General features: G+C 38.0%; 1 protein-coding gene across 1 annotated transcript in view; it reads left to right on the top strand.

The window, feature by feature from the left end:
- Positions 1–313: 313 nt before the first annotated feature.
- The window catches only part of CRB1 (crumbs cell polarity complex component 1), a gene marked incomplete at both ends in the record, with an annotated part of 173,204 nt that continues 145,896 nt past the window's right edge, over positions 314–27,621 (top strand). The window contains one exon of the mRNA XM_080918159.1: positions 314–383. Within this exon, the coding sequence (XP_080774285.1) occupies positions 314–383 (70 nt within the window). The remainder of the gene's footprint in view (positions 384–27,621) is intronic.

Raw genomic sequence — 27,621 nt, 5'->3', positions numbered from 1 at the left:
CAGGAGGCTTTGTTCACCGAAGGAAACTCGTAGGCAAAGCCTGCGAGGGGGTGGGGTGGGGGGTGGGGGTCATGAATCCAATCCCGGCTGGAAAAATCTGCTCCATGTTTGACTGGTTACCGGTCTTCCTGTGTCTGTAAGATGCTATGAAACAGAGGTGCTTTTGGAATCTATGTCTGTGGAGGGGCTCTGGGAGGGGTGGAAGAGCATCCTGGCTCTCTGAGGCACCTGCTCCTCTTTGAAGCACACAAGAGTCAGGAGCCCAACAGGGATAGCTTCAGCAGCTCTTCAGAGGGCTATCTCTAGTAAGACCATGAAGCTCGAGGAAACGGCCTCCCTTCTCATGCTGTACCTCAGTTCCTCACTGCTCATCTGCATAAAGAGTAAGCCCTCCCCAGCTACCGAACCCTGTCACTCTTCCTGGCTTATTACGTGTCTTGCATAGAGTTTCAAGAAAGGGTGTGTTTGTTTCTCCTAGTGCTCTGTGGTTAACACAGTACTTTGCGTCCGGGTTTCAGGATTTACGGTGAGTAGTTAGGTTCTCAGGCTGCTTTATCTGTTGACTGGAGAGCATGAAACTAAACGAAAGGGCCACAAAGAAAAGTTAATTTTTAGTTGTATTTGCACACTTGGGAAGCCGTTTTGGCACTTAATAGTTGGCCTTCCTTATAGAGATGATACGAGTAAGTTATCTTGGCTCGTATTTTCATATGCAATGTCTTTGTTTCCACATGTAAATAAGTCTGTACAGCAACACTTGTTCTTGGAATCAGAAAGACAGACTCAATGCTTCCCAAAGAAGAACGGTTAAAACTGTACTTTTTTTTTTTGTCCCACCTCTAGAGAAATAGCTGCATAGTTGCATGCTTCTGTCTTATGAATAAAGACATCATTTTTACAAACTTCCCCAAATATGAACAAGAATGATGCCCCCGCCTCTGATAATCTTGTCATGTATGTGGCAGTCTGGAGAATCAGGGAGAATGGCCCCAGCTGTGTGTTTATGAAGGGCCTCAGCTGTTGTACTCATTTAAGAAGACAAGGAGAGTGTGTGCCTGTCAGAGGGGCCGTGTGATTTGTGTCTCCTGCGTCTGAATATCAGCACGGTAAAGAGCAAGCCGTCTTTGTGTGAAGCCGCTGGCATTAGCACAGGGGTGGGTAATCTGGGTCGTGTTGTGTCGCTGCAGCAGCGCTGAGGCTCTCACTGATATGGTGTTTTACAGCTGAACAAACAGCCGAGATTAGGTGACGAAACAAGCAGGTACTCTTGCTCGACAGCTGGGACAGCCAGAAAAGCCAGGCCAAACTTCAAACAAACAGTAAAATGCTCGCCATAAAGCACACAGAGGAAAAAAAATCCAGAGATGTGTTGGATAAAGAGTTTGAATTTTAATCTTACTTGTTCTTTTCCCAACTTATAATGGGATCCAAGAAGCAGACAGAAGGTGAGAGGTGCCTTACCTTGATATATACTGTGGGAGGAGGGGGGTTAAAAAAAACCAAAATAACAAAAAGGAGACATAAAATGAGAAATGAAGCCATTTTAGGGGATGCTTGTAGCAAAGAGCTTTGTCATTTTGTGCAATATTTATTGAATTTTCTAGAGGGTTCTTAGCACTCAAATATGTAACCTCTCATACATGTAACTATTTAAAAGTGAACATGCATAGGAACATACACTCTTTCATTTTTCTTTACCAATAGGCTCTAAACCAATATTTGTAACTACTTCATTTATTCTTCAGCAAGACTTTGTTTTTTGCTGTTGTTGTTTTGTTTTGTTTTTTAGTTCAGAATAATAAATTTGAAACTTCATTTTATTGAGCTTTTAAGCAGACCAGTGGCCTTTTATCTGTGTTATATTTGTTAGCAGAATGTAACAATATTGCCTTTGTACTCAGAACATTAGTTTACACTACATGGGGGCCACAGAGTTTCAGTCAGTGTCTTTGGTCTGCTTGATCACATATAGATCAGGCTAGCCTCCTACTTGAGGCCTCTAGACTCAGCCGCCCCAGGACTGGGATTGCAGGTATGTGTCACCACGTACCCAATAAATTAAATTTAACACTAATTTCCTTTTCGTATGATACTAGAGATCAAATCTAAGCATCCCGTAAGTGCTAAGCAGGCGCTCTCCCACTAATTTCTTCCTCACTCCTTTCAAGTTTTTAAGTTTGAGCAAGGTTTTGTTAAGTTCCAAAATGGTCCTAAACTCACTTTATAGTGAAGCTGGGCCTTAACTGTTTTGATCTTTCTGCTAAAGGTCTAGAATCTGTCTTCTCAACGGACATGTACTGTTCCCACGCAGTAATAGTATACCCTCAGCTCAGAATATCACAAGCATACAGGAAAGCTTAGTAATCAGTACCTTATTAGTTAAAAACTTAGGATTATATTAGTTGTCATTCACACTTTGAAATTGATCCTCTTAGATTTAAGGGGAAGGAGCTATTGGCTCCAGATGAAACCTCTTCTGTAGAGTTGGACCTTGACTCATTGTCAGACAGATGCTGTTCATTCTTAGCACCCTATTCTCTTTCTGTTCTCATAGTCAAGGATGTGCAATGTGAGGGATGTTAGAGCAGACTTCCACATGGGACATTTACTTTCTGTTCCTCAGTTGGTAGGTAGGTAGCCATTCTCTGAGCTGGGCCTTCAAGAATCTATCATATTTACTGTTGTGATATCTGTTCCAGAATTTTGCAAAGGTTATTCAGACGTATATGGCCGGGTACATTTTAATAATTCAAGTAAGGCCTTCTCATTTTGCTCTGACATATTAAGCGAGAATCTTATTGGTGTGGGACTCTCCTGTGGCCCATTATTTTATAGCTATATTAAATAACAGGAACACATTCTAATAACTGTTGGGGTCTTGATATTAGCTTGCTATTTGAGGCTTTTAAGAAGCTACCAGATTAAAGCAGCCTTCAATTACATGACAGTTTGTGTCTCCTTTTCATTATTCTGTTATAACTTTGGAGAAAAAAAATGCAATCTTCTTTATGCAGCTCCTATGTCTAGATTGATGTGAAGTATTTTAATTTATATTCAGAGCATGCCCAGTGAATATAACAGGAATGTAACTGAGAAAACTATTATTGAAATTATGTGAACAAGATAAAAGAAGCTTAAGAAGCACCCGATCTTGTGGAAGCTAGCAATTATTAAGTATCTGAATTTGAATAAAGTCCTTATAAAGAGTGTTTCCTAAGGGATAAATAGGGTCTATGAAGATAGGACATGGTCTGATTTATCCAACCTTAGTGCTATTATTAAGAAATAATTGAATTTTCTCAAAAGATCAGAGAAGCCTGATGCAATTCACTGTGGAATAGCCACTTGGGCTTTAAAATTCTAAGTTTGCAGGAAGATAATGCAGTGAAAGAGGAGTTCTTGCTTCTTCATAGTCAAGTCATTTTCTCTTTGGTGTATAGTGAGATTTCCTTCATACAAGCCTCCCATCACTTCCCACAGAAATGAAGAACTCCTTTTAATTTGTCTTTTCATACACTCATTGTAAGCAGGCCAGATTTTTTTTCTCCAGAGTTTCTTGCTTTCTTCATCTTTAGTGATTTTCAATGATTACTCTTTATGATCTTATAATCTTGAAGTTTGCTATTGAGTGGGTAAGGACGGCAAGGATGTTCTATTGTCTTTTCGGTTTTCTTGCTGATTCTTAGGAAGTTTCTGAGAAAGCCAGTCTTGTTCTTTTATCAAATGGACACCCCCGCCCCTTTACACAACTGCTCTGTTACACTAGAGTTAGCTTTACTTTTGGTACTTACATTGATCTTACCTGTTTTGTTCTATGTCGAATATTAAACTGCAAACTAGTCTTTTTGTTTGATCTTCTATGCTTTGCTATGAGATCACTGGCTGGTTATAAGAAACATGGGGTTTGTTCATGGTTGTGGGAAATGGAGCCAAGATTGCTTGTCCTTAGATTCAAGATGGGTTAATTGCTAAATAACCAAACTTCACTAATCACTTCCTAGTCTACTGATGTACACATTAAAACAGGTGAGGTCAAGTAGTTGAGACCAAAAATCTCATTTTGAAATGTATTGGATAGAAGACCCTCAGTTTCTAAAGTTGTGAAATTTATATTTTCTTCATTAGGGTACATAACAAAAACTAGCTTGTAGCAGCACACAATAAAATATTTAAATTGATCCCTGCCTCAGCAGCACCGTGTTCCTCACTACCCCAATGTTCTGGGTTCCCGAAAGAAAGATACACACACACACACACACACACACACACACACAGCCTTTATATTTTGATATGTCTTAACAGCTCAATGGCTAGGCCACTTCCTACCCTCTACGTAGCTAATCCACCTCTCTCCAATATTCTCAAGTTATTACGGGCTAAAATCTATATTCCATCTTTGCTGCCCTGGACCCAGCTGGGCAGTCCTCTTAGGGCCACTCTTCCCCAGCTCCCACATGGTGGCTATACTCTATTCCACACTTTCTCAGGAGTGCCATCTTTCCTCCCCTTCTCCTGGCATGGCAGATCTCCTTCCTTCCTCCCTAGCCTGGGGATCCCAAAGCAACATGTAAGCTCACAAAAGCCAAAATAAATGACCAGGACTTGTGCGGGCCGACACGTGCAGCCTGACACTGTTAGCAAGAAATCGCCCAGAATGGAGACAATTACAAATATCATCTTCCCAAGATTTGGGGGAACTTGTTTAAAGAAAAAATGGTCTCAGATAATCAAGTATCTATTTCATCTTTATGCTACTCTGAGCTTAAGAATGCTCACAAATTTAACTGATGCCTCAGCCTTGTGAGTGGAATCTGCGAAAATGGGAGTGGCCGGTGTGTGGCCTCTGCTGACCTTGTTATCATAGGCTCGTTGGTTCTTCGCATTGCCATAGCAATTTCCAGATGAATGACTCTTTTCACTGGATTCAAAATTCAATGAAACTTTTACATAGCTGAATTCTGGCCAATCGGAAAGAGCAGGGTGATAATGAGGCTGAGTTTATGAGTCATTCTCCCAGTACAGTTCACATTGCTTTGGACAGAGACCAGTTCCAGACAAGCAACCGTGTCATTAACAAACTACGCACTGCCGCTCGTAAAAGCAGCTGTGGATGGCACCAGTAACCTTTCCATGCAGATAATTTGTTAATTCGATTCTACATATGGCTATACTTTCAGCTAGCTACTGCCTGTTGTGATACTTGACTTCAACTCTATATTTTCTCCTAAAGTAATCATGAAGTAATTAAAAGATTAATCTATATAAACCCAATAATTATAGAAATAAAAATATTTTCTAGTCTTACCCGTTGAGGTTTGGTCTGTTGCTTTGTATTGTAAAGCTAAATACTGTCTCTCCAAGATCTGGTTGCCCCAGGAAGAAGATATAACCTTGCTCCTTAATTTATAATGGTTGGTTGAAAAAAGATGCCTACAGCCTGTTGCTGGGCAGAAGAGACTTAGGCAGTGCTTCAGTTCCCAGGGTTGGGTGTCATAATGAGGAAAGAGAGCAGAGAGTGAAGAGAGGGGAGAAGACACCATGGGGCAAGGGAATGTGAGAACTGGCCATGAAGGATGGTAAGAGTAGCCCAGGCAGAAAATGGCAAGTCAAATCTAGGGGTTACTGACAGGGAGGCAGACAAAAGAGCTTAGAGGGTTGATACCTTCTCAGCTCTAGTGCTATAAAGTCTCAAGAATTTAAAGGTTCTATGTCTTGTATCTGGGTATTAAATGACTTCATTTTTACCACAACACTTACTCTATTTTTCCGGTGTTTTGTTTGTTTGTGTGTTTACGTGTTTTCTGGATTCCTTGTGGCAGCTTCTCCATGGAATGCTGCCAGCATGGAGATTTATTTGATGCTGCTTAAATATTCTGAATTTAAATGTTTTGAACTCTTTCTGTATGTATCATCCTCACTCTTACAACTCCTTAAACTTCAGAACAGACCCAGGCCACGTTTGACCATCAACTGGTGTTCTCCTAGGCATGGGGGAGTTCCCGAAGTTCAAACTGGATGATTATTTATATTATTATATGGCTCATGGGAATCTGTGATTTATGCCTTACAGCCTGTAACATATGACGAAGCACTGTTACTCTTTTCTCCGCTGAGCATTATTCTGAATGCGTTTAAATGAATAGGCTTAATTCAAAGCTTATGATAAAATTATTTATATCTTTCAAAGAAGATAACATTTGTTTTGTAAAGGTAATTAATATATATTTGGGATATGTAAATATTTCATTTACATATATTTCATGTGTGATTATTTAGACATTACAGTCATATATATTTTTTATTTCCTCATATTTTCTTTTTTTAAGAGTTTACTTGTCTTATTTTATTTTTTCCTTTTTTTTATTTAATCTTTTCTTCATACTCCAGATCTTATTCCGTCCCTGGTCCACGCTCTGACTGTTTCACATCCCACACCTCCTCCCCGCTCTCCTGTCATCATGAGGATGTCCTCACTCCCAAACCTCACCCCACAAGACCTCTAAACTCCCTGGGACCTCCAGTCTCTTAAGGGTTGAGTGCATCTTCTCTGATTAAACCCAGACTCAACAGTCCACTGCTGTATATGTATTGTGGCCTCATATTAGCTGGTGTATGCTGCCTGGTTGATGCCCCAGTGTCTAAGAGATCTTGGGATTCCAGGTTAATTTAGACTGCTGGTTCTCCTACAAGGTCTTCCACCTCCTCAGCTTCTTCCAGCTTTATGCTAATTCAACCACAGGAGTCAGCAGCTTCTGTTGATTGGTTGGGTGCAAATATCTGCATCTGACTCTTTCAGCTGCTTGTTGAGGGTAGTCATGTTAGGTCCCTTTTTGTGGGTGATCCATACTCAGTAATACTCTCAGGCCTTGGGCCTTCCCTTGAGCTGGATCCCATATTGGGCCTGTCGCTGGACCTCCTTTTCCTCAAGCTCCTCTCCATTCCCATCCTCGAAGTTGTTTTCAGACAGGAACAATTATGTGGAATGGCAAACCTATCCCTCACTTTATGCCCTGTCTTTCTGCTAGCGCAGGCTCTACAAGATCCCTCTTCCCACTGTAGGGCATTTCATCTAAGATTCCTCCCTTTGAGTCCTGAGAGTCTCTCATCTCCCAGGTCTCTGGTACTTTTTGGAGGATCCCTCCAATCTCCTACTGCCTAAGGTTGCCTGTTTCTATTCTTCCTGCTGGCCCTTAGGGCTTCAGTTCTTTTTCCCTACCCAATACCTGGTCATGTTTCCCTTCTCTCACCTGCTTGTCTCCTTTCCCTCCCAGGTCCCTCTTTCACTTGTGACTGCTTTCTTTTCCCTCCCAAGTGGGAATAAGGTGTCCTCACTTGAACCCTTCAGCTTGTTGAACTTTTTGAGTTCTGTAGACTGTATCTTGGGTATTCTGTACTTTTTTTTTTTTGTGCTAATATCCACATATTAGTGAGTATATACCATGTATGTCTTTTGGGTCTGTTATTTTCTAGTTCCATCCATTTATCTACAAAATGCAGAATGTCCTCATTCTTAATAGCTGAGTAGTATTCCATTATGTAAGTGAACTGCATTTTCTGTATTCAACCTTCCACTGTGGGACATCTGGGTTGTTTCCAGCTTCTGGTTATCACAAACAAGGCCGTTATGAACATAATGGAACACATGCCCCTGGGGCATGGTGGGATATCTTTTGCAAATATTCCCAATAGTGTTGTTGCTGGGTCTTCAGATAGATCTATTTCCAATGTTTGAGAAACCTCAGTATTGATTTCCAGAGTGGCTGTAACAGTTTGCAATCCCACCAGCAATGGAGAAGTGTTCCTCTTTCTCCACATCCTCACCAACATGTAGTTTTGATCTTAGTCATTCTCATTGGTGTAAGGTGGAATCTCCGGGTCATTTTGACTTGCAAGTCTCTGTTAACTAAGGACTTTGTACATTTATTTAGGCGCTTCTCAGCCATTCAAAATTCCTCTGTTGTGAGTTCTCAGTTTACTTCTATACCTCATTTTTTTAATTACATTTTTAGTTTTTTGTTTTGTTTTGTTGTTGGCTTGTTTGTTTTTGGTGGTTAGCTTCTTGAGTTTTTTGTATATTTTAGATATTAGCCCTCTATCAGATGTGAGGTTAGTGAAGTTTTTTTTTCCCCAATCTATAGGTTGCTGATTTGTCTCATTGACTATGTTCTTTGACTCTCAGAAGCTTTCCAGTTTCATGAGGTCCCATTTATCAATTCTTGATCTTATAGTGTGAGCCACTGGAGTTCTATTTAGAAAATTTCCCCCTATTCCAATGAGTTCAAGACTCTTTCTCTCTTTCTGTTATATTAGATTGAGTGCATCTAGTTTTATGTTGAGGCCCTTGAGCCACTTGAACTTGAGCTTTGTGCAGGGTGACAAATATGGGTTTATTTTCATTTTTCTGCATGCAGATTGCCAGTTAGACTAGCACCAGTTATTAAAGATGCTTCTTTTTCCATTGTATATTTTTGGCTTCTTTGTCAATGATCAAGTTTGTGGTTTTATTTATGGGTCTTCAATTCTATTTCATTGATCAGCCAGTCTGTCTCTGTACATATCATGCAGTTTTTGTCATTGCTGCTCTGTAGTAGAGCTTGAGGTCAGAGATGATGATTCCCCAGCCATCCTTTTATTGTTAAGAATTGTTTTCACAGGCTGGAAAGATGGCTTGGTGGTTAAGAGCACTGACCGCTTTTCCAAAGGTCCTGAATTTAGATCCCAGCAACCACATGGTGGCTCACAACCACCTTAAATGAGATCTGATGCCCTTTTCTGGTGTGTCTGAAGACATCTACAGTGTACTTGTGTAAAAAAATGAATAAATATTTTTAAAAAAGAATTGTTTTTACTATTCTGGGTCTTTTTTCCTTTCCAGATGAATTTTAGAATTCATTTTTCCATGTCTTTGAAGAATTGTGTTGGAATTTAAATGGGGATTACATTGAACTGTAGATTGCCTTTGGTAAAATGGCTATTTTTACTATGTTAATTCTGCAAATTCATGACCATTTCTGAGATCTTCTTCAATTTCTTTCTTGAGAGACTTGAAGTTATTGTCCTACAATCTTTCACTTGTTTGGTTAAAGTTACCCCACTATAGTTTATATTATTTGTGGCTATTATGAAAGGAGTAGTTTCTGTAATTTCTTTCTCGGCTTGTTTATCATTTATATAAAGGAAGTCTATTGATTTATTTGAGTTAATTTAATTTTTTAAAGATTTATTTTATTTATATAAGTACATCGTGGCTTTCCTCAGATATAGAAAGAGGGCATCCAATCCCATTACAGATGGTTGAGAGCCACCATGTGGTTGCTGGGAATTGAACTCAGGACCTCTGGAAGAGCAGTTAGTGCTTTTAACCACTGCGCCATCTCTCCAGCAGCCCCTCTTTCCCCCGCACGAGTTAATTTTATATCCAGCCACTGTGCTGAAATTGTTTATCAGCTAGAAAAGATCTCTGGTAGAATTTTTGGGGTCGCTTATTTATACTATTATATCATTTGCAAATAGTGACACCTTTATTTCTTCTTTGCCAATTTGTATCCATTGATGTCTTTTTGTTGTCTTATTGTTCTAGCTAGCACTTCAAGTACTATACTGAATAGATATGGGGAGAGTAGGCATCTTTATTTGGTCCCCGATTTTAAGAGGATTGCTTCAAGTATTTCTCCATTTAATTTGATATTGGCTGTTGGTTTGCAGTAAATTGCTTTTATTATGTTTAGGTATGAGCCTTGAATTTTGATCTCTTCAATACTTTTAACATGAAGGGCTGTTGTATTTTGTCAAATGCTTTTTCTGCATCTAAGGAGAGGATCTTGTGGGGTTTTTTTTCCTTTGAGTTTGTTTATATAGTGGATTATATTAATAAATGTTAATATATTGACCCAACCTTACATCCCTGGGATGAGTGCACCTGATCTTAGTGAATGGTGGTTTTGCTGTATTGTTAGATTTGTTTTGAAAAATTTTTATTGAGTATTTTTGAATTAATATTCATAAACAAGATTGGTCTGAAGTTCTCTCTCTCTCTCTCTCTCTCTCTCTCTCTCTCTCTCTCTCTCTCTCTCTCTCTCTCTCTCTCTCTTGTTTGGGTCCTTGTGTGGTTTAAGAAGCAGAGTTATTGTGGATTCATAAAATAAATTACACAGTGCTCCTTCTGTTTCTATTTTATGGAATGGTTTGAAGAATATTGCTATTAGATCTTCTTTGAAGGTCTGATAGAATTCTGTACTAAATCTGTCTGGCTCTGGTCTTTTTTTTTTTTTTTTTTTTTTTTTTTGGTTGGGAGTGTTTTAATTACTTCTATTTCCTTATGGGATATGGATTTGTTTAGATAGTTTGCCTGCTCTTGATTTAACTTTGCTATATGTTATCTTTCTAGAAAACCATTCATTTCATCTAGATTATCCAATTTTGTTGAGTATAGGATTTGTAGTATGATCTGATGATTTTTTTCTTTAATTTTCTTTGTTTCTGTTGTTATGTCTCCCCTTTCATTTCTTGTTTTGTGAATTTGGATACTGCCTCTGGGACCTTAGTTGATTCTCTCAAAGATCAATCTTTTGGTTTTGTTGATTTTTTAAATTATTCTCTTTGTTTCTACTTGGTTGATTTCAGCCCCAATTTTGACTATTTCCTGCCTTTACTTCTCTTGGATAAGTTTGTTTCTTTTTGTTCTATAGCTCTCAGGGATGCTGTTAAGTTGCTAGTGTAAAGTCTCTCCAGTCTCTTTGCCAGAAGACTTAGTGCTATAAATTTTCCTCTCAGTACTGCTTTCATTGTGTCCCATAAGTTTGGGTATGATGTGTCAACATTTTCATTAAATTCCAGGAATTCTTTAATTTCTTTATTTCTTCCATGGCCATGTTATCACTGAGTAGAGGGTTACATAATTTACATGTGTATGTGGGCTTTTTGTTGTTATTGAAGATCAGTCTTAGTCCATGGTGATCTCATAGGATGCATTAGATTATTTTAATCTTTTTGTACCAGTTGAGGGTTGTTTTGTGGACAATTATATGGTCAATTTTGGATAAGGTACCATGAGGTGCTGAAGAGAAGATGTTTTAGGGTAAAATGTTCAGTAGATATCTTTTAAATCCATTTGGTTTATAATCTCTATTGGTTTCATTGTGTCTCTGTTTAGATTCTGCTTTAATGACCTATCCATTGGTAAAAGTGGGGTGTTGAAGTCTCCCACTATTATTGTGTGGGGTTAAATGTGTGTTTTGAGCTTTAGTAAAGTTTATTTTATTAATGTGGGTGCCTTTGCATTTGTGGCATAGATGTTCAGAACTGAGACTTTCTCTTGGTTGGTTTTCCCTTTGATGAATAGTAAGTGTTCTTCCTTATCACACTTGATAACTTTTGGTTAAAAGTCTATTTTATTAGATATTAGGATGGCAACTCCAGCTTGATTCTTGGGACTATTTGCTTGAAAGACCTTTTTTCATCTTTTTACTCTGAAATGGGGCCTGTCTTTGCTATTGAGGTGTGTTCTTGTGTGCATCAAAATGCTGGGTTTATTTTGAGTATCCAGTCTATCAGCCTATGTCTTTTATGGGTGAGTTGAGTCCATTACTATTGAGAGATATTAAGAATAGTTTACTGTTTGTTCCAGTTATGTTTGTTTTTATAGGTAGCTTTATGTGCTTGTGGTTTTCTCCTCTTGGTTTTGTTGTGAAATGCTTAATATCGTGTCTTTTCTTTGGTGTAGGTACCTTCCTTGTGTTGAAGTTTTCCTTCTAAGAGCATCTGTAGAACTGGATTATTAGATAAATACTGTTAGAATTTTGTTTGGCCTGGAATATTTTGGTTTCTCCATCTATGCTAATTGAGAGCTTTTCTGGGTATAATAGCATGGGCTGGCATTTGTGTTCTCTTAGAGTCTGCATGACCACTGACCAGGCTCTTCTGGTTTTCATAGTGTCTGTTGAGAAGTCTGCTGTAATTCTGATAGGTCTACCTTTGTATGTTACTTGGCTTGCAGCTTTTAATATTCTTTCTTTTTTCTGTGTCTTTAGTGTTTTGATTATTATCTGATAAGAGGATTTTATTTTCTGGTCCCATTTCTTGGTGTTCTATATGCTTCTCATATCTTCATGACCATCTCTTTTTTTAGGTTGGGGAAGTTTTCATCTATGATTTTGTTGAAGATGTTTTCAGGTCCTGTGAGTTGGGAATCTTCGTTCTCTTCTATTACAATTATTGTTTTCATTGTGTCCTGAATTTCCTGAATGTTTTGGACTAGGGGTTATTTTATGTTTTGAATTTTCTTTAACAACTGTGTTCATCTCTTCTTACATATCTTCTCCACTTGATATTCTCTCTTCTATCTCTTGTATTCGATTGGTGTTACTTATATCTGTAATTCCTGATCTCTTTCCTAGGTTTTTCATTTCCATGTTTGCCTTCATTTGTGTTTTCTTTATTGTTTCTATTTCCACTTTTAGGTCTTGAACTGCTTTATTCAATTCCTTCACCTGTTTGATTGTGTTTTCCTGTATTTCATTAAGGGATTTATTTGTTTCCTTTTTAAAGGCTTCTATCTGTTTACCTGTTATTTCCTGTATTTCTTTCAGTGAGTTATTTATATCCTCCATAAAAGACTCTTTCTTTCTTTCTGAGATAGTATTGTAGATCAGCTTCCTGATTTTCAGTTGTGTTGGTGTATCCAAGGCTTTCTGTGCTGGGAGAACTGGGTTCATGCTGATGCCTACAAATTTTGGCTTCTGTTGCTTATGGTCTTGCACTTGCCATCTGGTTATCTGTGGTGTTTGCTGGTCTGAGTGACTCTGTCTGGAGTCTGTCTTTTATTTTTTTGTCCCTGGGTTGCTTCAAGTAGATCTTCTGTGGGGCCTTCCAACTGAAGGGTCTTTAGAGGGACATAAATGTTGCTGATCTGTTACCCTGATTGTAGTAGATCTCCTGAGAGGCCTTCAGACTGTTGAATTTTCAGAGGAACAGTCAAGTTGTTGTCCTGTGTGCAGCTGTTCCCCAGGATGTGGGGGTGGACTATGAACTAGGGTTTCTGTTTCCCTTTGTGCAGCAGAACTCCAGGTAGACATTCAGTCTATTGGGTCAGTTTGCCTACATCCCACAGAGCCCTTGGGAAGTCTTCAGACTGTGCTGTTGGTTTCCCAGTTGTGTACAGAGGAACTCCTGGGAAGCCTTCAAGCTGTGGTGTCTTCAGGGGAGCAGACAAACTGGTGATCAGTTGCTCAGTTGCCCTGTGTGCAGAGAATCTTCAGGCTGCACTGTCAGTTGCTCTGTGTGCAGTGGATCTCCTGGGATAAATCAGGATGTGGTATTTTCCAGGGAGCAGACTAGCTAGCAGTCTGTCCTAGCAGAAAGAATGTAGCAGAAGGCTCCCCATATTATTTTCAAATGAAGAATGGGTAGAAAATGGCAAGTGTGCTAAACACGGGCCAACCAATAAGATAGCTTTAAAAAATGTGCCTTATAATTTTGAGGAACTTCATTACTTCCTTATTTCATTTTAAAAGCTATTACCAACATAGCTGCTTTCCACTGATCTGGCTTTTACACCTACAAACAAGGCACAGGTAAGTGGCTTACCTAGAAGACTCAATTGAAGGATGAAATCCATATACACACAGGTTCTTCTACTCTAGGTCAACAAATATCTGGTATGGATAATCCCATTTATATTCCAAGCCCAGCAATCTCCATTGTATGTGGAATGAGTTTCACCACCACCTTGAAAACATGGCCATTTCAGCACAAACAAATGGTATAGCTTTATAATGATTAGTAAACAGTCCACCTACTTTGAGCTTCCTTTATATGTAGCAGTAAATATAACAAGTTAGGAACAGAACATTGTGAACTTACTCCTACTGGATTTATTGTCCACTAAATGAGTTTTCTAATAGATATTGCATTTACTTATTAAGTAGATTATAGAGAACACTGCAAAAACATAGTAAAATGCCCACAGTTTGTTCCTTTCTTATGAGGAAGTACTTTCATTCCCACCCCTCAGCGACTGTTCTCCTTTTGCCTTCACAATGCACTGCTATCATTACTGTGTCTCCTCCTTTGAACTTCCTTCTGCTCAACAATAACAGCACTTCCAGGGCATTCCTTTCAGATGCCATCTTTTTATTAGTATTTGAAAAGCATCAGTGCTGAGGGAAACACGATGCCTGCATTGTATTTTCTATTTAAAGAGAGCAGAACCCTCTGTCTCTGGGAGTCTCTTAGTTTTGGGCACTTATCAGCAGGCAATTGGTCCTTGAGTTCTTCCATCATGGTTTCTGTGAAATAAATTATTTCTTCAACCTTACTATCTATTTCAATTTTTTCCTTCTTTTCCCAGTCTTCCTCAGCACAATTCTGTGCCTTTTAACCATATTTTCAATATCATTTTCACATAATTCAGCACAAGATTGGAATGCAGTCAACTGATCACATCCTATGCTCTATACTTGGCAGATACATGTACAATACCATTGGTACCAATCTCAGTGTCAAATGTAACTTCAATCTAAAGGACTCCATCAGTGTCTGAAGATTTCCAATCCAAGTCAAAATTATCGTTACCTAATCTCTCTCTCTCTCTCTCTCTCTCTCTCTCTCTCTCTCTCTCTCTTTCTCTTATTTGGATGCACTTTAATCTCTACTTGGTTTAATCTCCACTTGAGACTGTCCCAACTATAGAAAGTGCAACAAAAATGCTCCTTTTGGTCAGAATAGTGCGGTTAATTTAAAAAGTTTAGTAAAGATACTTGTCAAAGACTCAGTACCCAGAGACAGGAGTGCCATCCAGGAGTAGCATATCTGTTATCCCACCATTCAATACGCCTCCCCAAATGGTGACTCTGATTGCTGCACCCTCATCAGGATTGACAACTTGGCTTGAGTTTCTACCAAAAAAAAAAAAAAAAAAAAGATCTTGTAGTCAGGAGGTAGTGGTGCATGCCTTTAATCCAACTCTGTAAGTTTGAGGCCCTATAGAGTGAGACCTAGGACAGCTGAGCCTTCACAGAGAATCCCCGTTTTGGGTTTGTTTGGTTTTGGTTTTTAAGTCTTGTAGAGAGCTGAACTTTGAGCATCTGGGTCATGATACCAACTAGAACCATTCTCCTCTGTGGATATCAGTCTTCCGACTTCTGCATCTTATATAACTTCCAGGCATGGGAACAATAGCCCTCTTGGTTACATATGTGGCAAAGCCTTCAAACTGGGGGAGCTTCATTCTCCTATCTTTGGATCCATGGCATCCATTGCACAGCATAGCAGGCTGAGGTCAGTCTACACAGATGAGAATTCTTGCGTACCTTAATCAGAAGCTTCCCTCAGTCTGAAATGCAATGCCACTTTAGTTCAAACCAACCCATCTTTCTCTAGGACGCCTTTACAATGTGTTGTAACAAGGCCCTGAACAGCGTCTTCATTTCTCAAAGTGTCCTCAAAAGTGGATGTCACTGCAAACACGTTTTTCTGGAATTCCAAGGAAGAAATACCAAATCCTGTATGAAAATACCTTTTTCTTTAGATTCATCCTTTAGAAAAGAGGCCAGATAGCAGCTGTGGGTTCATTTATCACTCGAAGCAAATTTAGTTCAGATATGTGGTCAGCATCCTTAGTCGCCTATGTCTTTAGGTCACTGAAGTAAGCAGGGACTGTGGTCATAGCAGTTTTGCTGTGTGAGCCACGTACTTTTCTGCAGTCTCAGCCTCATCCACATAAATGTTCCAAAATAAACAGAACTTTCCATGATTCTCAATGAAGGCATCACCCTTGGATTCATGAGCAATTATAAAAAGAATGTATTTCAGGGTTATCATAGCCCAGGTCAAAAAATATGTGGGGTAGCACACGCTGTATTGTTTGAGCTAGTCACTGTGGCCGCTTTGCTGGCATGCAACACTCTCTGTTCACAATAAAGCAGCAATCGTAAGGGTGGTTCTGGCACCTTCGGTTTTCCTAGGGGACCTTTGCTTGCTGTCTGTAATTTCCATACAGAAATTGTTAATGCCCCAAAACAATAGCAATGACCCATGACTGTATTTAATGAACCATTCCTCCTGGAGACAAATCTAAAAGCCTCATAGCTGAGACTAATACATCCATCCTGGGGATGGGTTCAGTGGAAGCCTAGGAGTCCGGAATAGCCACCAGGAAGAAACAAGTGCTCTGTACATTCCCAGCTGTGCGGCACAGCTGGCGGCAGCTATCTTTTCCTTAAACATGAATAGTTTTCCCACAGCCATTGATTATGCAGTCAGATTGGGAGTGTCCATTTAAATGTCATATGTCCTTCCAAAACACTGGTGAATGGAACTATTTAAAACTTTGGTCTCCTTGAACGCAATATCCCGGTATAAATAAGTATGAGGAATCGATACCAGACTTCTGTCTTTAAGAAGGGAAACATTCATAGGAATATAATGGGGAACTGAAATCACTCAAAGGAAAATTCAGTAGAAAATCCATGAGTCAATTTTGTGAATAGGTTCCACCTGTCGGTAGCAATCCATTGTTCAAGCTAAAGTATTAGAGATTATGTATCACACATTTGTTACCATCAGCACATACTATGAGTAAATGTTCAAATATCATGACACTATATTTTCAATAGAAATTTTCATGAGTGACTTGTGAATTCCAAAGGCCATGAGCTTTAGAAAGAAATGGTTTTCATAGTCCAGATAGTGTAAAAAATTCAAAGCCTAATTTGCAAAGCCATTTATTATTTATTCTAATGGACAGCTGTCTGGGCTAGAAATGGACTGCAGATTTTCTCAGGTAGATTTCATTTCACAGGTGGCTGCCATTCCACAGCTCTGTTTTCTCCCATTAGTAAATTGTCTTTAAAATCATGCTTAATGCCTGTTATGTAATTTTCCTAGGAAATGTTTTACAATTAGTTATGAAAGTTATTAAATTTATTTATGAACAATCAAAATTTTCCCTTTTAAGTAAATGTGTTTTGACTGCTATGATATATACTTTCATATATCTCTCTAAATTTACCTATTGTTGTTAAAACTCATTCATCCTCTAGTTTGACATTTCACAGATCACATGGTTGTAGGCACTTGCTCCAGTCTCTTGGAGGTTGCTTTAGAATGTTGGAGTTCCTACCATCTCTCTCTCTCTCTCTCTCTCTCTCTCTCTCTCTCTCTCTCTCTCTCTCTCTCTCTCTCTCTCTCTCCCATTAGCTGAGATTTGAAGTTCAGTGGCTATATTATTTTTTCCTTTACAACTGATGCTTGAGTGCTCGCTTCGGCAGCACATATACAACTGATGCTTGCCTTTGAAAACATACTTATATCTTGGGAGCTAGTATTTGTTGTGCAGGTGGATCTCATTGAGTTCTCTGCTACCCATGTGAAAATGGGACATGGCTGTAATCCTAGAGAGAAGCAGAGAAAGCAGGATCCTCTGTTTACCATCCAACTATTCTAGTCAATCACTGACTCTAGGGAGAAAGGGAGACCCTGTCACTAAAAGTAAGATGAAGATACCCAATGTTGTCCTCTGTACTTTATAGGCACATAGCCTGGTACACACACAGGAACTACATCTTATACCCACACATATGCACAAATCACAAGATAAAATATGCTTGCTTATCTTTGTAGACTATGATGTACTCGGATTATAATTTAAATTTGTTTAAAAATAAAAACTTTATCTTACACAGTTTATATTTTATATGTACTAAATATCTTATGATGTGTTTACATATCACACATCTATGCATCTTTAACTGTACATATGTGGATTTTATATGCTTTCTTGTCATACATAGTTATTTTTCTCATTATGTAAAAATATTATTTGCCAGTCTAGTAGTTCAAGTGTTAGCCCTTTAGTGTTTTGTATACTGATTATACAACTTGACCTCTTAATTTTTTCTCAGTGTAAAAATTGAAAGACATTTTATGTTGTGGTCATGAAAATTATCCTACAAGTATTTTCAAGTGCATTTGGCATTTGGCTCAGAATTAGGTTTTATACTCCTTTCTGGTATAGTGTGCCTCCCCCTGTCCCTATGTGTGTGTGTGTGTGTGTGTGTGTGTGTGTGTTTTAAAGAGAGGGGCATCTCAGTTTCTATACCCACAGTACATGGGTACAAACTTCTGGTGCTTTTATTTCTTGAAAATCAGATGTGCAAAACCCAAGCAAACATTTGCTGCATCCTTCTTCCTTCACTGCATCCTTCTTCTTTCACTGCATCCTTCTTCCTTCACTGCATCCTTCTTCCTTCACTGAATCCTTCTTCCTTCACTGCATCCTTCTTTTTTCACTGCATCCTTCTTCTTTCACTGCATCCTTCTTCTTTCACTGCATCCTTCTTCCTTCACTGCATCCTTCTTCTTTCACTGCATCCTTCTTCCTTCACTGCATCCTTCTTCCTTCACTGCATCCTTCCTCCTTCACTGCATCCTTCTTCCTTCATGTCTGGTAATGAAGATGCTTGCTTTTCTTTTTTTTTTTTTCTGTTTTAACTTTACAGTGTTTTTTATTTTACTTTATTTTTGTTTTTCACTTTTATTGGATATTCTCTGCATGTACATTTCAGATGTTATCCCCTTCCCCCAGTCCTATCTCCCCTCCTCCTCCCATTGCCCTCACACATTGCTCCCTCTCACAACCACCCTCTCCCACCTCAGCACATTGGCATTCCCCTACACTGGAAAAATGAGCCTTCACTGGATCAAAGGCCTCTCCTTCCATTGATGCCAGAGAATTTTATCCTCTACTGCATATGCAAGTGGGGCTTTGGTTCTCTTCCTTCGAACACAATAGTGTTTTAGACCCTGGGAGCTGTGGGGGGGGGTTTAGTTAGTTGATAATTTTGCTTTTCCCATGGGGTTGCACAGCCTGTCAACTCCTTCAGTCCTTTCTCTAGCTCCTTCATTGGGGTTCTTGTGATCAGTCTAATGGTTAGCTGCAAGCATCCTCCTCTGTATCAGCATGGTTCTGGCAGAGCCATCCAGTTTGATCAGCACCATTTGGTGAAGATGCTGTTTTTCTTCAAGTATGTCTTTCTGCACTACTTATCAAAAAATCAAGTTTCCACAGGTGTGTAGACTTATGTCCAGGCCTTCAACTTGATTCCATCAACAGAGTCTGGTTTTGTGCAAATATCATGCTGTTTTTATTATTATAGCTTTGCAATGCAACTTGAAATCAAGGGTGATGATACCTCCAGCCATCTGTTTGTTATTTGGAATTGTTTTACCTCTCCTAGGTTTTTTTTTGTTGTTGTTTTTAATTTTTTTTACATGAAACCAAATTGTCCTTTCAACATCTGTGAGGAACTGTGTTAGAATTTGGATGGGGGTTGCATTGACTCTGTGGAATGCTTTTGGTTGGATGATCATTTTATTATATTAATCTTACTGATCCATAAGCAATGAGAATCTTTCAATCTTCTGATATCTTCTTGATTCTTTCCTTCAGTATCTTATAGTTACTATTTATAAAAGTCTTTCTCTTGTGTCAGACAGTGGCAGTGCACACCTTTGATACAGGCAATAAGGAGGAAGAGGCAGCTGGATTGCCATGACGTCAAGCCTAGCCTGGTCTATACACTGAGTTCCAAGACAGCCAAGGCAGAGAAACCCTGTCTCAGAATACAAAATTCTCTCACTCGTATGGTTAAAGTTACCCCAAGATACTTTTGGAGTCTATTGGTAAAGGCATTGTTTCCCCAATTTCTTTCTGTCTGACTGTTATTTCTATATAGGAAAGCTATGGATTTTTGTATATTAATTTTGTATTTTTGAGCTATTATGCTGAATGTGTTTATCAGCTGTAGGATTTTTCTGTTAGAGTTTTTAGGTTCACTCCTGTATATTATCATATACATCTACAAATAAAGATGGCTTGTTTCCATCCATCTATATCCTCTTGGTCTCCTTCAGTTGATGAAGCTAACACTTAAAGTACTATATTGAATAGATGTAGAGAAAGTGGACAGCCTTATCTTGTTCCTGATTTTAGTGAAAATGCTTTGACTTTCTCTCCATTTAGTTCATGGTGGTTGTGAATTTGCTGTAAGTCACCTTTATTATTTTGAGGTACATCGCTTTAACCTTCCTCACTTTACAACCTTTATCATGAAAGGGTATTAGATTTTGTCAATAACCTTTAGACATTTAATGAGATGGTAACATGGTTTCATCTTTCAGTCTGTTTTTATGGTGGGTTATACTTATAGATTTATGCATGTTGAATCACCCTGCATCTCGGAGATGAAGACCAATTGATCATGGTGGATGTACTTTTGATGTATCCTTAGTTTCACATTGCAAATATTTTATTGAGAGTTTGTGTCCATGTACATAAGGCATATTGGTCTTCAATTCACTTTCTTTGTTAGGGCTTTAAATGGTTATGTATAAGGTTAAGATATGGCCTCATAAAACAAAATGCTCTTCTGTTTCTAGTTCGTGGAATACTTTAAGGATCACCAGCTTAATTTCTTCTTTAAAAATCTGCTAGAATTCTGCACTAAAACCATCTGGTCCTGGAGCTTTTTTGGATGAGATATTTTAATTGTTGCTTCTATTTGACTAGTGTATAGATGTGTTTAAATTGCTTAGATGATCTTCATTTAATTTTGATAGGTGGTACCTATTGGGGAATATATTTATTTTTTTTAGAGTTTCCAACTTAGTGAATTACAATTTTTTACAAGTTTTTAAAGTATGTCCTTAATGATTCCCTGAATTTCCTAGGTGTTGGTTCTAACGTGTCCTTTTGTCTATAATTTTGTTGATCTGTATCGTTTTCTTTCATCTTTTAGTTAATTTGGTTAAGTGTTTGTCAATCCTATTAATTTTTCTCAAAGAACCAGTTTTGTTTGTTTCATTAAATCTTTGTATTGTATTGATTTTTTGTTATTGTTGTTTGGTTTCAGTTCTGAGTTTGATTATCTACTAGCATTTACTGCTTGGGATGTGAGTTCTTGTTTTTTGTTCTAGAGCTTTTAGTTGTACCATTAAGTTACTATTATAAGATTTTTCCAGTTATTTTATATAGCCACCCAGTGGTCTAAACTTGCCTCTTAGAATCACTTTCATGTGTCCAAAATTTTGGTGTATTGTGCTTTCATATTCTTTTCTTTTCATAGAAGGTTTTCATTTTTTAGCCTATTTTAAAATTTATCTTCCTAATGTCAAAGCCTTGACAATAAAATTGTTTTCCTTTTAATGTGAATTTTTCTATTTTTTTTTTTTACTGGAAATAGCTTCTTCCCTCATACAATATATTCTCATTACAGTTTCCCTCCACTTCTCCCAATTCCTCCATATGTCTCCTCTTACCTAGATCCACTCTCTTTTGTCTTCCGTTAGAACAGGCTTTTAAGAGATAAAAACAAAACATAACAAAACAAATATAATAAGACAAAACAAAGATCATCTCATTGAAGTTGGAGAAGGCAAGCAAAGGGCAGAGGGAAAAGAAACCAAGAGAAAGCACAGGAATCAGAGACCCACTTGCTCACACACTCAGGAGTTCCATAAAAGTACTAAATTGAAAATTATAATTGTAACAAGAAGAGTTGTACAAATTAATGCATACCCCATGCTTGCTTCTTCAGTCTCTGTGAGTACATACGAACTTTGCTCAGTTTATTTAGAAAGCTTTTTTTGTCTCCTGGTATCCTCCATCCTCTCTGGTTCCCATATTTCTTCTGCCTCCTCTTCTTCAAGGATCCCTGATCTCTGAGGAGAAAGAATTTGATAGAGACATCCTATTTAGGGTAGTGTGCAGAGGTCTTTTCCTCTCTGTGTAATGTCTTGGTTGTGGGTCTCTGTATTTCTTCACATCTGCTGCAAGAGAAAGAATCTTCTCTGTTGATTCCTCAATAAGGACACTGTTCTATGAGTAAAACAGAATATCTTTGGAGTAATTATATATATATATATATATATATATATATATATATATATATAAAATACATATTTATATATTAAATACATATAGATATTAAATTAAATACATATATTAAGACCTGTAGTATTTGGTTTTACACTAGGTCTTACGTCTATCCAATCTCCAGTTCTTTCAGTTCTTCATCACCTAAGCAGTGTTAGGTTTGGATTCCAACTCCTGGAGTGGGCTTCAAGTCACATCACATGTTGCTTGGTTACACCCTCAAGCTTTGTGCCATTGTTGTCCTAGCATATTTTTTTAGGCAGGTCGGCATTTTTGATCAAAAGATTTGTTGGTCTGTTGCTTTCATTTCTCTTTTGATAACATGTAGAGTACCTTCCACAAAGACACTAGAACATAAGGGTAAAGGTTCTAGGTAGGCACTGGCTAGACTGTCCCATGTTCAATGAATTGTATAGGTGTTGTCTTCAGCAATGGGGTCTCACTGTCCATTTGTGGAGAGCAGCTTATTGTCTTGCTAACAGCCTGGCTAGTTTGGAGATTTCCATGGGACTTCTTTGGCTAACAATTCAATGGGATGTAACCCGGTTCCAGTAGGGGATGGAAAATTTGGTGACAAGAAATGGCCAGATGAAACTCCATCTCCACCATTATTTGGAGACTTAATTAGGACCACCTTCATATATTTTAGGAAGTTTTTACTTAAGTAGATTTTCATACCACTCCTCAAATTCCAACTGTCTCTCCCCAAAATCCTTCCTTCTCCCTCATCTCCCTCTGCCTCCCTACCTGTCTGTGGTGACAAGGTCTCCCACTTGCCTGAAATTCTCTAGCTAGGTTAGGCTGATTGGACAGATGTCCTGGATTTTTTATGTTTGTTGTGTTAGAACTCATGTTCTTCTGCTGGTACAGCAAACAGTTTAACCACCGAATCATCTCCCCAGACTCTGCATCTCTTACTTTTGATAATACCCAACAGTCTCTTTATGCCTTAAATTACAGGTATCTGCAGCTGGTAATATTGTATTATTACTTGAAATTTTCTATATAATGGATCTTAAATGCTCTTACAACCCACCTACACTCTCACACAAATACATACACACATGTGCACACTGTATGTTAGTAAAATAAAAAATACACACACATGTTAACAATTAGACTCATGATCAATTCACAATAAATTCATATATCAGAGAATGGTAGTATTCACCTTAGGTACATTAGTATTTATTTGTTAACTATAAATAAAATTAAGAGCAGTTAAAAATAGTAAAAAATATTCATTTTTTAAATAAAATATGTGATCATTTTGAGTAAGCTTGGAAAAAAAGATGTTTTCTTAACCAAGACAATGTACTCTGAATTCTTAAATGTGCTATCAAAATATTATCTTGCAAGTTACTTTCCTTGTAAATTACTTAAAAAAAAGGAAAAAAAAAAACGTCAAATTTCCTTTGGCGAAAACAGTTGGTGATAGGTGGACAGAGAAAATCATTGCTTGTTCAATGTTAATAATTGATTTCCAAGAATCATGGATTCCATTCTAAATCTATACTTTATAATACTTTAATCGAACAAATGTCATTTCCTGTCAGCTCTCAAACTCCAGTTTTGTAAGATGTAAGTTAAAACTTTCTATATAGAATCAATAAATGTTTCAAATACTACTTTCTATTCAATTCTTAACCTACAATGACACCCCACTGCCTGCAACACTGAAGACACGCCTCCTTTACGCTGACACCAACAATCTTCGAAAGCATCTGTATGTGATTCTTTCTACCAATAATATGTGGAATTTAGCGTGAAACCACTCCTGTACAATGTCATCAGAAGTTATAATGAAAGATCCATAGATTCTTTCGGCTTTCTGTTGTAATATGCAGACCCTCTGCTGGGAATCGGGACCAGGAAGATTCCTGAAGCACGTTTGGTGTGTGTCAATTAGCAGGAATGTGAGTGACAGGTATAACAATGCCTGGCCGAGGCTTCTGTTCTCTTTCCTGTAACTGGCAGCTTCCTTATACCTTGCCTATCTATCTCTGTCCTTCAGTTCTGTGTCCCTTAAGCCTATAGTGGCTCATTCTGTAGAGGGCTTTGCTCTGCATGATAAATAGCAAAGACAGGTCCTTGTTATTCCATGCTCACAGGCTTTATGACTTTTAACTTTAAAGGGTCTTGAAGGCAATCCTTTCTGTAGCAACTGTTTATGTGACTCTTTGCTGAGTCATATTTATATTGGTTATCTCTAGGGTAAGAAAACATCATTTATTAAATATGATTATAAACAACGAGGCTTCTAAGCAAATTGGGGCAAATCCATCACATGATTATAATATACTGTTGTTTTTTTCTCTCACCTCAATTTCTTTTTAAAAATCTAAGTCCTACAAATTAAATATCTCAAGTCTGATGCAAGAGAGCCCTGACTTAGTAAATAGCCATGTTGTGGTAGAGACATGGGGAATCATTTTCAACATAGTAACTTAGTTCTTCTATTAATCCCTAGAGAACTGTGTGTTTATTTCCAATTTACAGATTTAGTCAGCAGAATTTGGACACAAAGCTAGGGCTGCCTGGCATAAAATGTATTTAAGACCACTGGAAGAAAGGAATCAGTCTTTCCCAGGAGTGAGGTCCAGAACTGGTTATCCAACACCAAGTGGTCAGTCCTAAAAGTGTGTTCATGTGAGCAAGGGCTCCATGTGATCTAGGGCTACAGCAAGTATTGTCATGAAAGTTGGTGGGAGCTATCACAGAAAAACATGTCACCCAACCTTGATCAAAATGTACAAAATTAGTTTTGCTCACACACAAAAATGCATACTTGCTCACATGTAGTGTTGACTATTTGATCATAGTAACTATTTTGAAATAATTGGAAGTTGGCTGAAAGTACAATGTTAACACCCCTCAGCAAAAGCCAGTTTCAGAGAATTTAAAGCTATTCCTACACAAAGCGAAACCAAGCATATGGGAAGCAAAGTCAACTGAGATGTACAAAACCCCACACACTTGAAGACAAATATCAAAGCCAGTATTCAATTTCTCTATGAATGTAGGTCATCAATCTGAAATATAACCCCTGAATACAAATATCCAGGCCAAGGCAGTGGCCAGAGAAAAGAATCACGGGTTTCAAATGCCACATATTTCATGTTTGTGTGTGTGTGTGTGTGTGTGTGTGTGAAGAGCAGGATTAATAAAAATGATATTCAAATGTAGTAAGTCAAGTTCTTCAGCATATTCCAAGTCTCTCTCTCTCTCTCTCTCTCTCTCTCTCTCTCTCTCTCTCTCTCTCTCTCTCTCTCTATCTATCTATCTATCTCTCTATCTATATCTCTATCTCTCTCTCATTTCAGTGATTTCAGATATGTTTTATTCTGACTTGAGTAATATAGAATATTCTTCAAATAAAATATTTTAAAAATGATGACAGTTGTCTCTTTCTGTAGACAATCTATGATAATTACCTTGGAGGTAAGCTGGGTCTGACAGAATTTGACTCTTTTCCAGGAATCAAGTATTTGAATATTAGCCTTTTATTTGCAGCAAGGTCTGTGGGTTTTAATGTACATAGGGACAACTTCTGTGACCTTTACTGAGTTAATATGTCTTACCTTTTGTTGATGTGAATATCTTCTCCTCAAGTGTATTTTTAAACTTTTCAAAGTCAGAATTGGGCATATGTGGACAAATAAAAGATTTGCAACTTAGCAACATATAAGGGACCTATCATACAAAGAAAATTTTTAACCTTGCATACCTGGGGAAAATAGATGAGTTAAATGCTGGTTGTCAGAAGTTGACTTTCAATAGGATACCATATTAGAACACCATAATATTTTGTTGTGAACTATGATGAGAGATAATTTTATGTATTTAACATGATTTAACTTGGTAAGTGAAACACATAATAAGAGACCGTATTAGGCAAAGGCATATCATTGGGAATTTTTCTTTATATTTCAATGCTAATTTTCAAATGTAAAAAAGTACAATTTACACTTAATTTTTCAAATACTCTGAATATGAACTCAAAAAAATAAAAGAAGTAAGCAAGCAAGTGACTGGGTGAACAATTTAAGAGTTCATTTCAAGAAACATAGGGCTTTTCTTTGAACAGAGAGACTGAGGCCACTGCTTCTGGGATTGCTTAGACTGAGCCCTCTCCACTTACTTTCTGTCCTCATTAAATCTGCTTTCTTTTCTGTTTCCAGCAACATGTAAAAACAAAACCATCCTGGAAAGGATGAAAGACTAGCTACTTTCTTGCCGTTTAGTGGTTACTATAGCAATAATCATGATGGGGGATTTCCAGCTGCAAGTGGTTTCTATAACAACATGATAGGGTGCTTTTGAAATGGACCAGAGGTAAATGGTGGGCTTTTTTTTTAACCCTTTTATACCTAGGATTGACATTTTCTTCGAAGACATGGCTTATTTGACAGAACCTTGAAATTATCTCTTTAATTTTTTGAGGTTTAAACAATCAATTATTTGACACGGTCCTGGTTTGAGCTGAAGGAATTTTAGGCTTTACTTTATCCTTTACTTCTGGATGCCTATAACCTCTCTACTTTGTTTCTACAAATGATGTTGAGATAAAACATAGAAAATATCTTTAGAACATAAAGAATATTTGTGAAAAATATAAATTTCCACTGCATTCCATTCATATACTTACCTGTAATCTATGTGAGTGTGGCACACACCTGTGGAGATCAAAAAGTCAGTTTGTGAGAGTCACTTTTGTCCGTCCATTGTGAGTGTATTCAACACTGAACTAAAGTGGTCAGGCTTGGATGCAAGCACCTTACCCACTGAGCCATCCCACCAGGCCTATTTTATAGGATTCACCAAACATGAGGTAAACTTCAAATAACCTATGTAGAAAAATCTTTTAACTCTCACATTGATTGTCCAAAGTGGCTGATGTAGTGAATAACGGGCTGTGCCAGTGTACTCCGTGGAGAGACTTCTCTATGCAGATTAATGTTGCAAATTGTGTTATACCATTCAAATGCTCTCAAGCATGGGTGACCCCTATATGACTAACAACTCAGTAAGACGTTATAAGGGGAAATGCAGTGACTTGCCTGAACGTATCTTAGTATGGGAAAATAAGACGAAACAGAAGAAAGACATCATCTCATCCAAAGGCACCATTTAAGAGCATCTAAGTGAAAGTTCAAAGTTCAATGGATAGATGTCCGGCACAGGGCACCGGACTGCTTGGTACTGGGTTGCACACTATGTTTAAGAGAAACAATGACAGAGGCTTACATGCGATCTTGTCATCAGCTAAAGAAGATGAGATTTAGACTTGCTTCTTTCAGTTCAATAGGTCAGTTAGGAGGCAAACACAGCAATGAAAAAGGTACGGGCTTCATTTTCAAAACATCACTTTAAATACTAGCATTAAACAAAACCCCAATTAATATATTCAACTTACAGATATGGAATTTGCTCAACTTTGTCCTTCTTTTCCCATTAACTGGCCAAACATTTTAAGTACAAAGGCGTGTCCTGGAAACAGGTGGTCGGGGCCACCATGTTTAAGAACGGGCACTGCCGTGGTTAAGTGACTCCTAATGTACTCCCCATGGCCCATGGAGCCATTCTGATGTCTCTGTGCTTTCTCTTCAGGTCAACTGCCGATCTCACATATGCCACACTCTCTTCCAGCTCACAGAAAGATGCGGGTACCCCAACACTTTCCTGGGAGC

The sequence above is a fragment of the Micromys minutus genome, assembly GCF_963924665.1.
Source record: "Micromys minutus genome assembly, chromosome: 6".
Classification (NCBI taxonomy): Eukaryota; Metazoa; Chordata; class Mammalia; order Rodentia; family Muridae; genus Micromys; species Micromys minutus.
The sequence above is the reverse complement of the archived record's forward strand: the minus strand, read 5'-3'. Positions and strand labels throughout refer to the sequence as shown.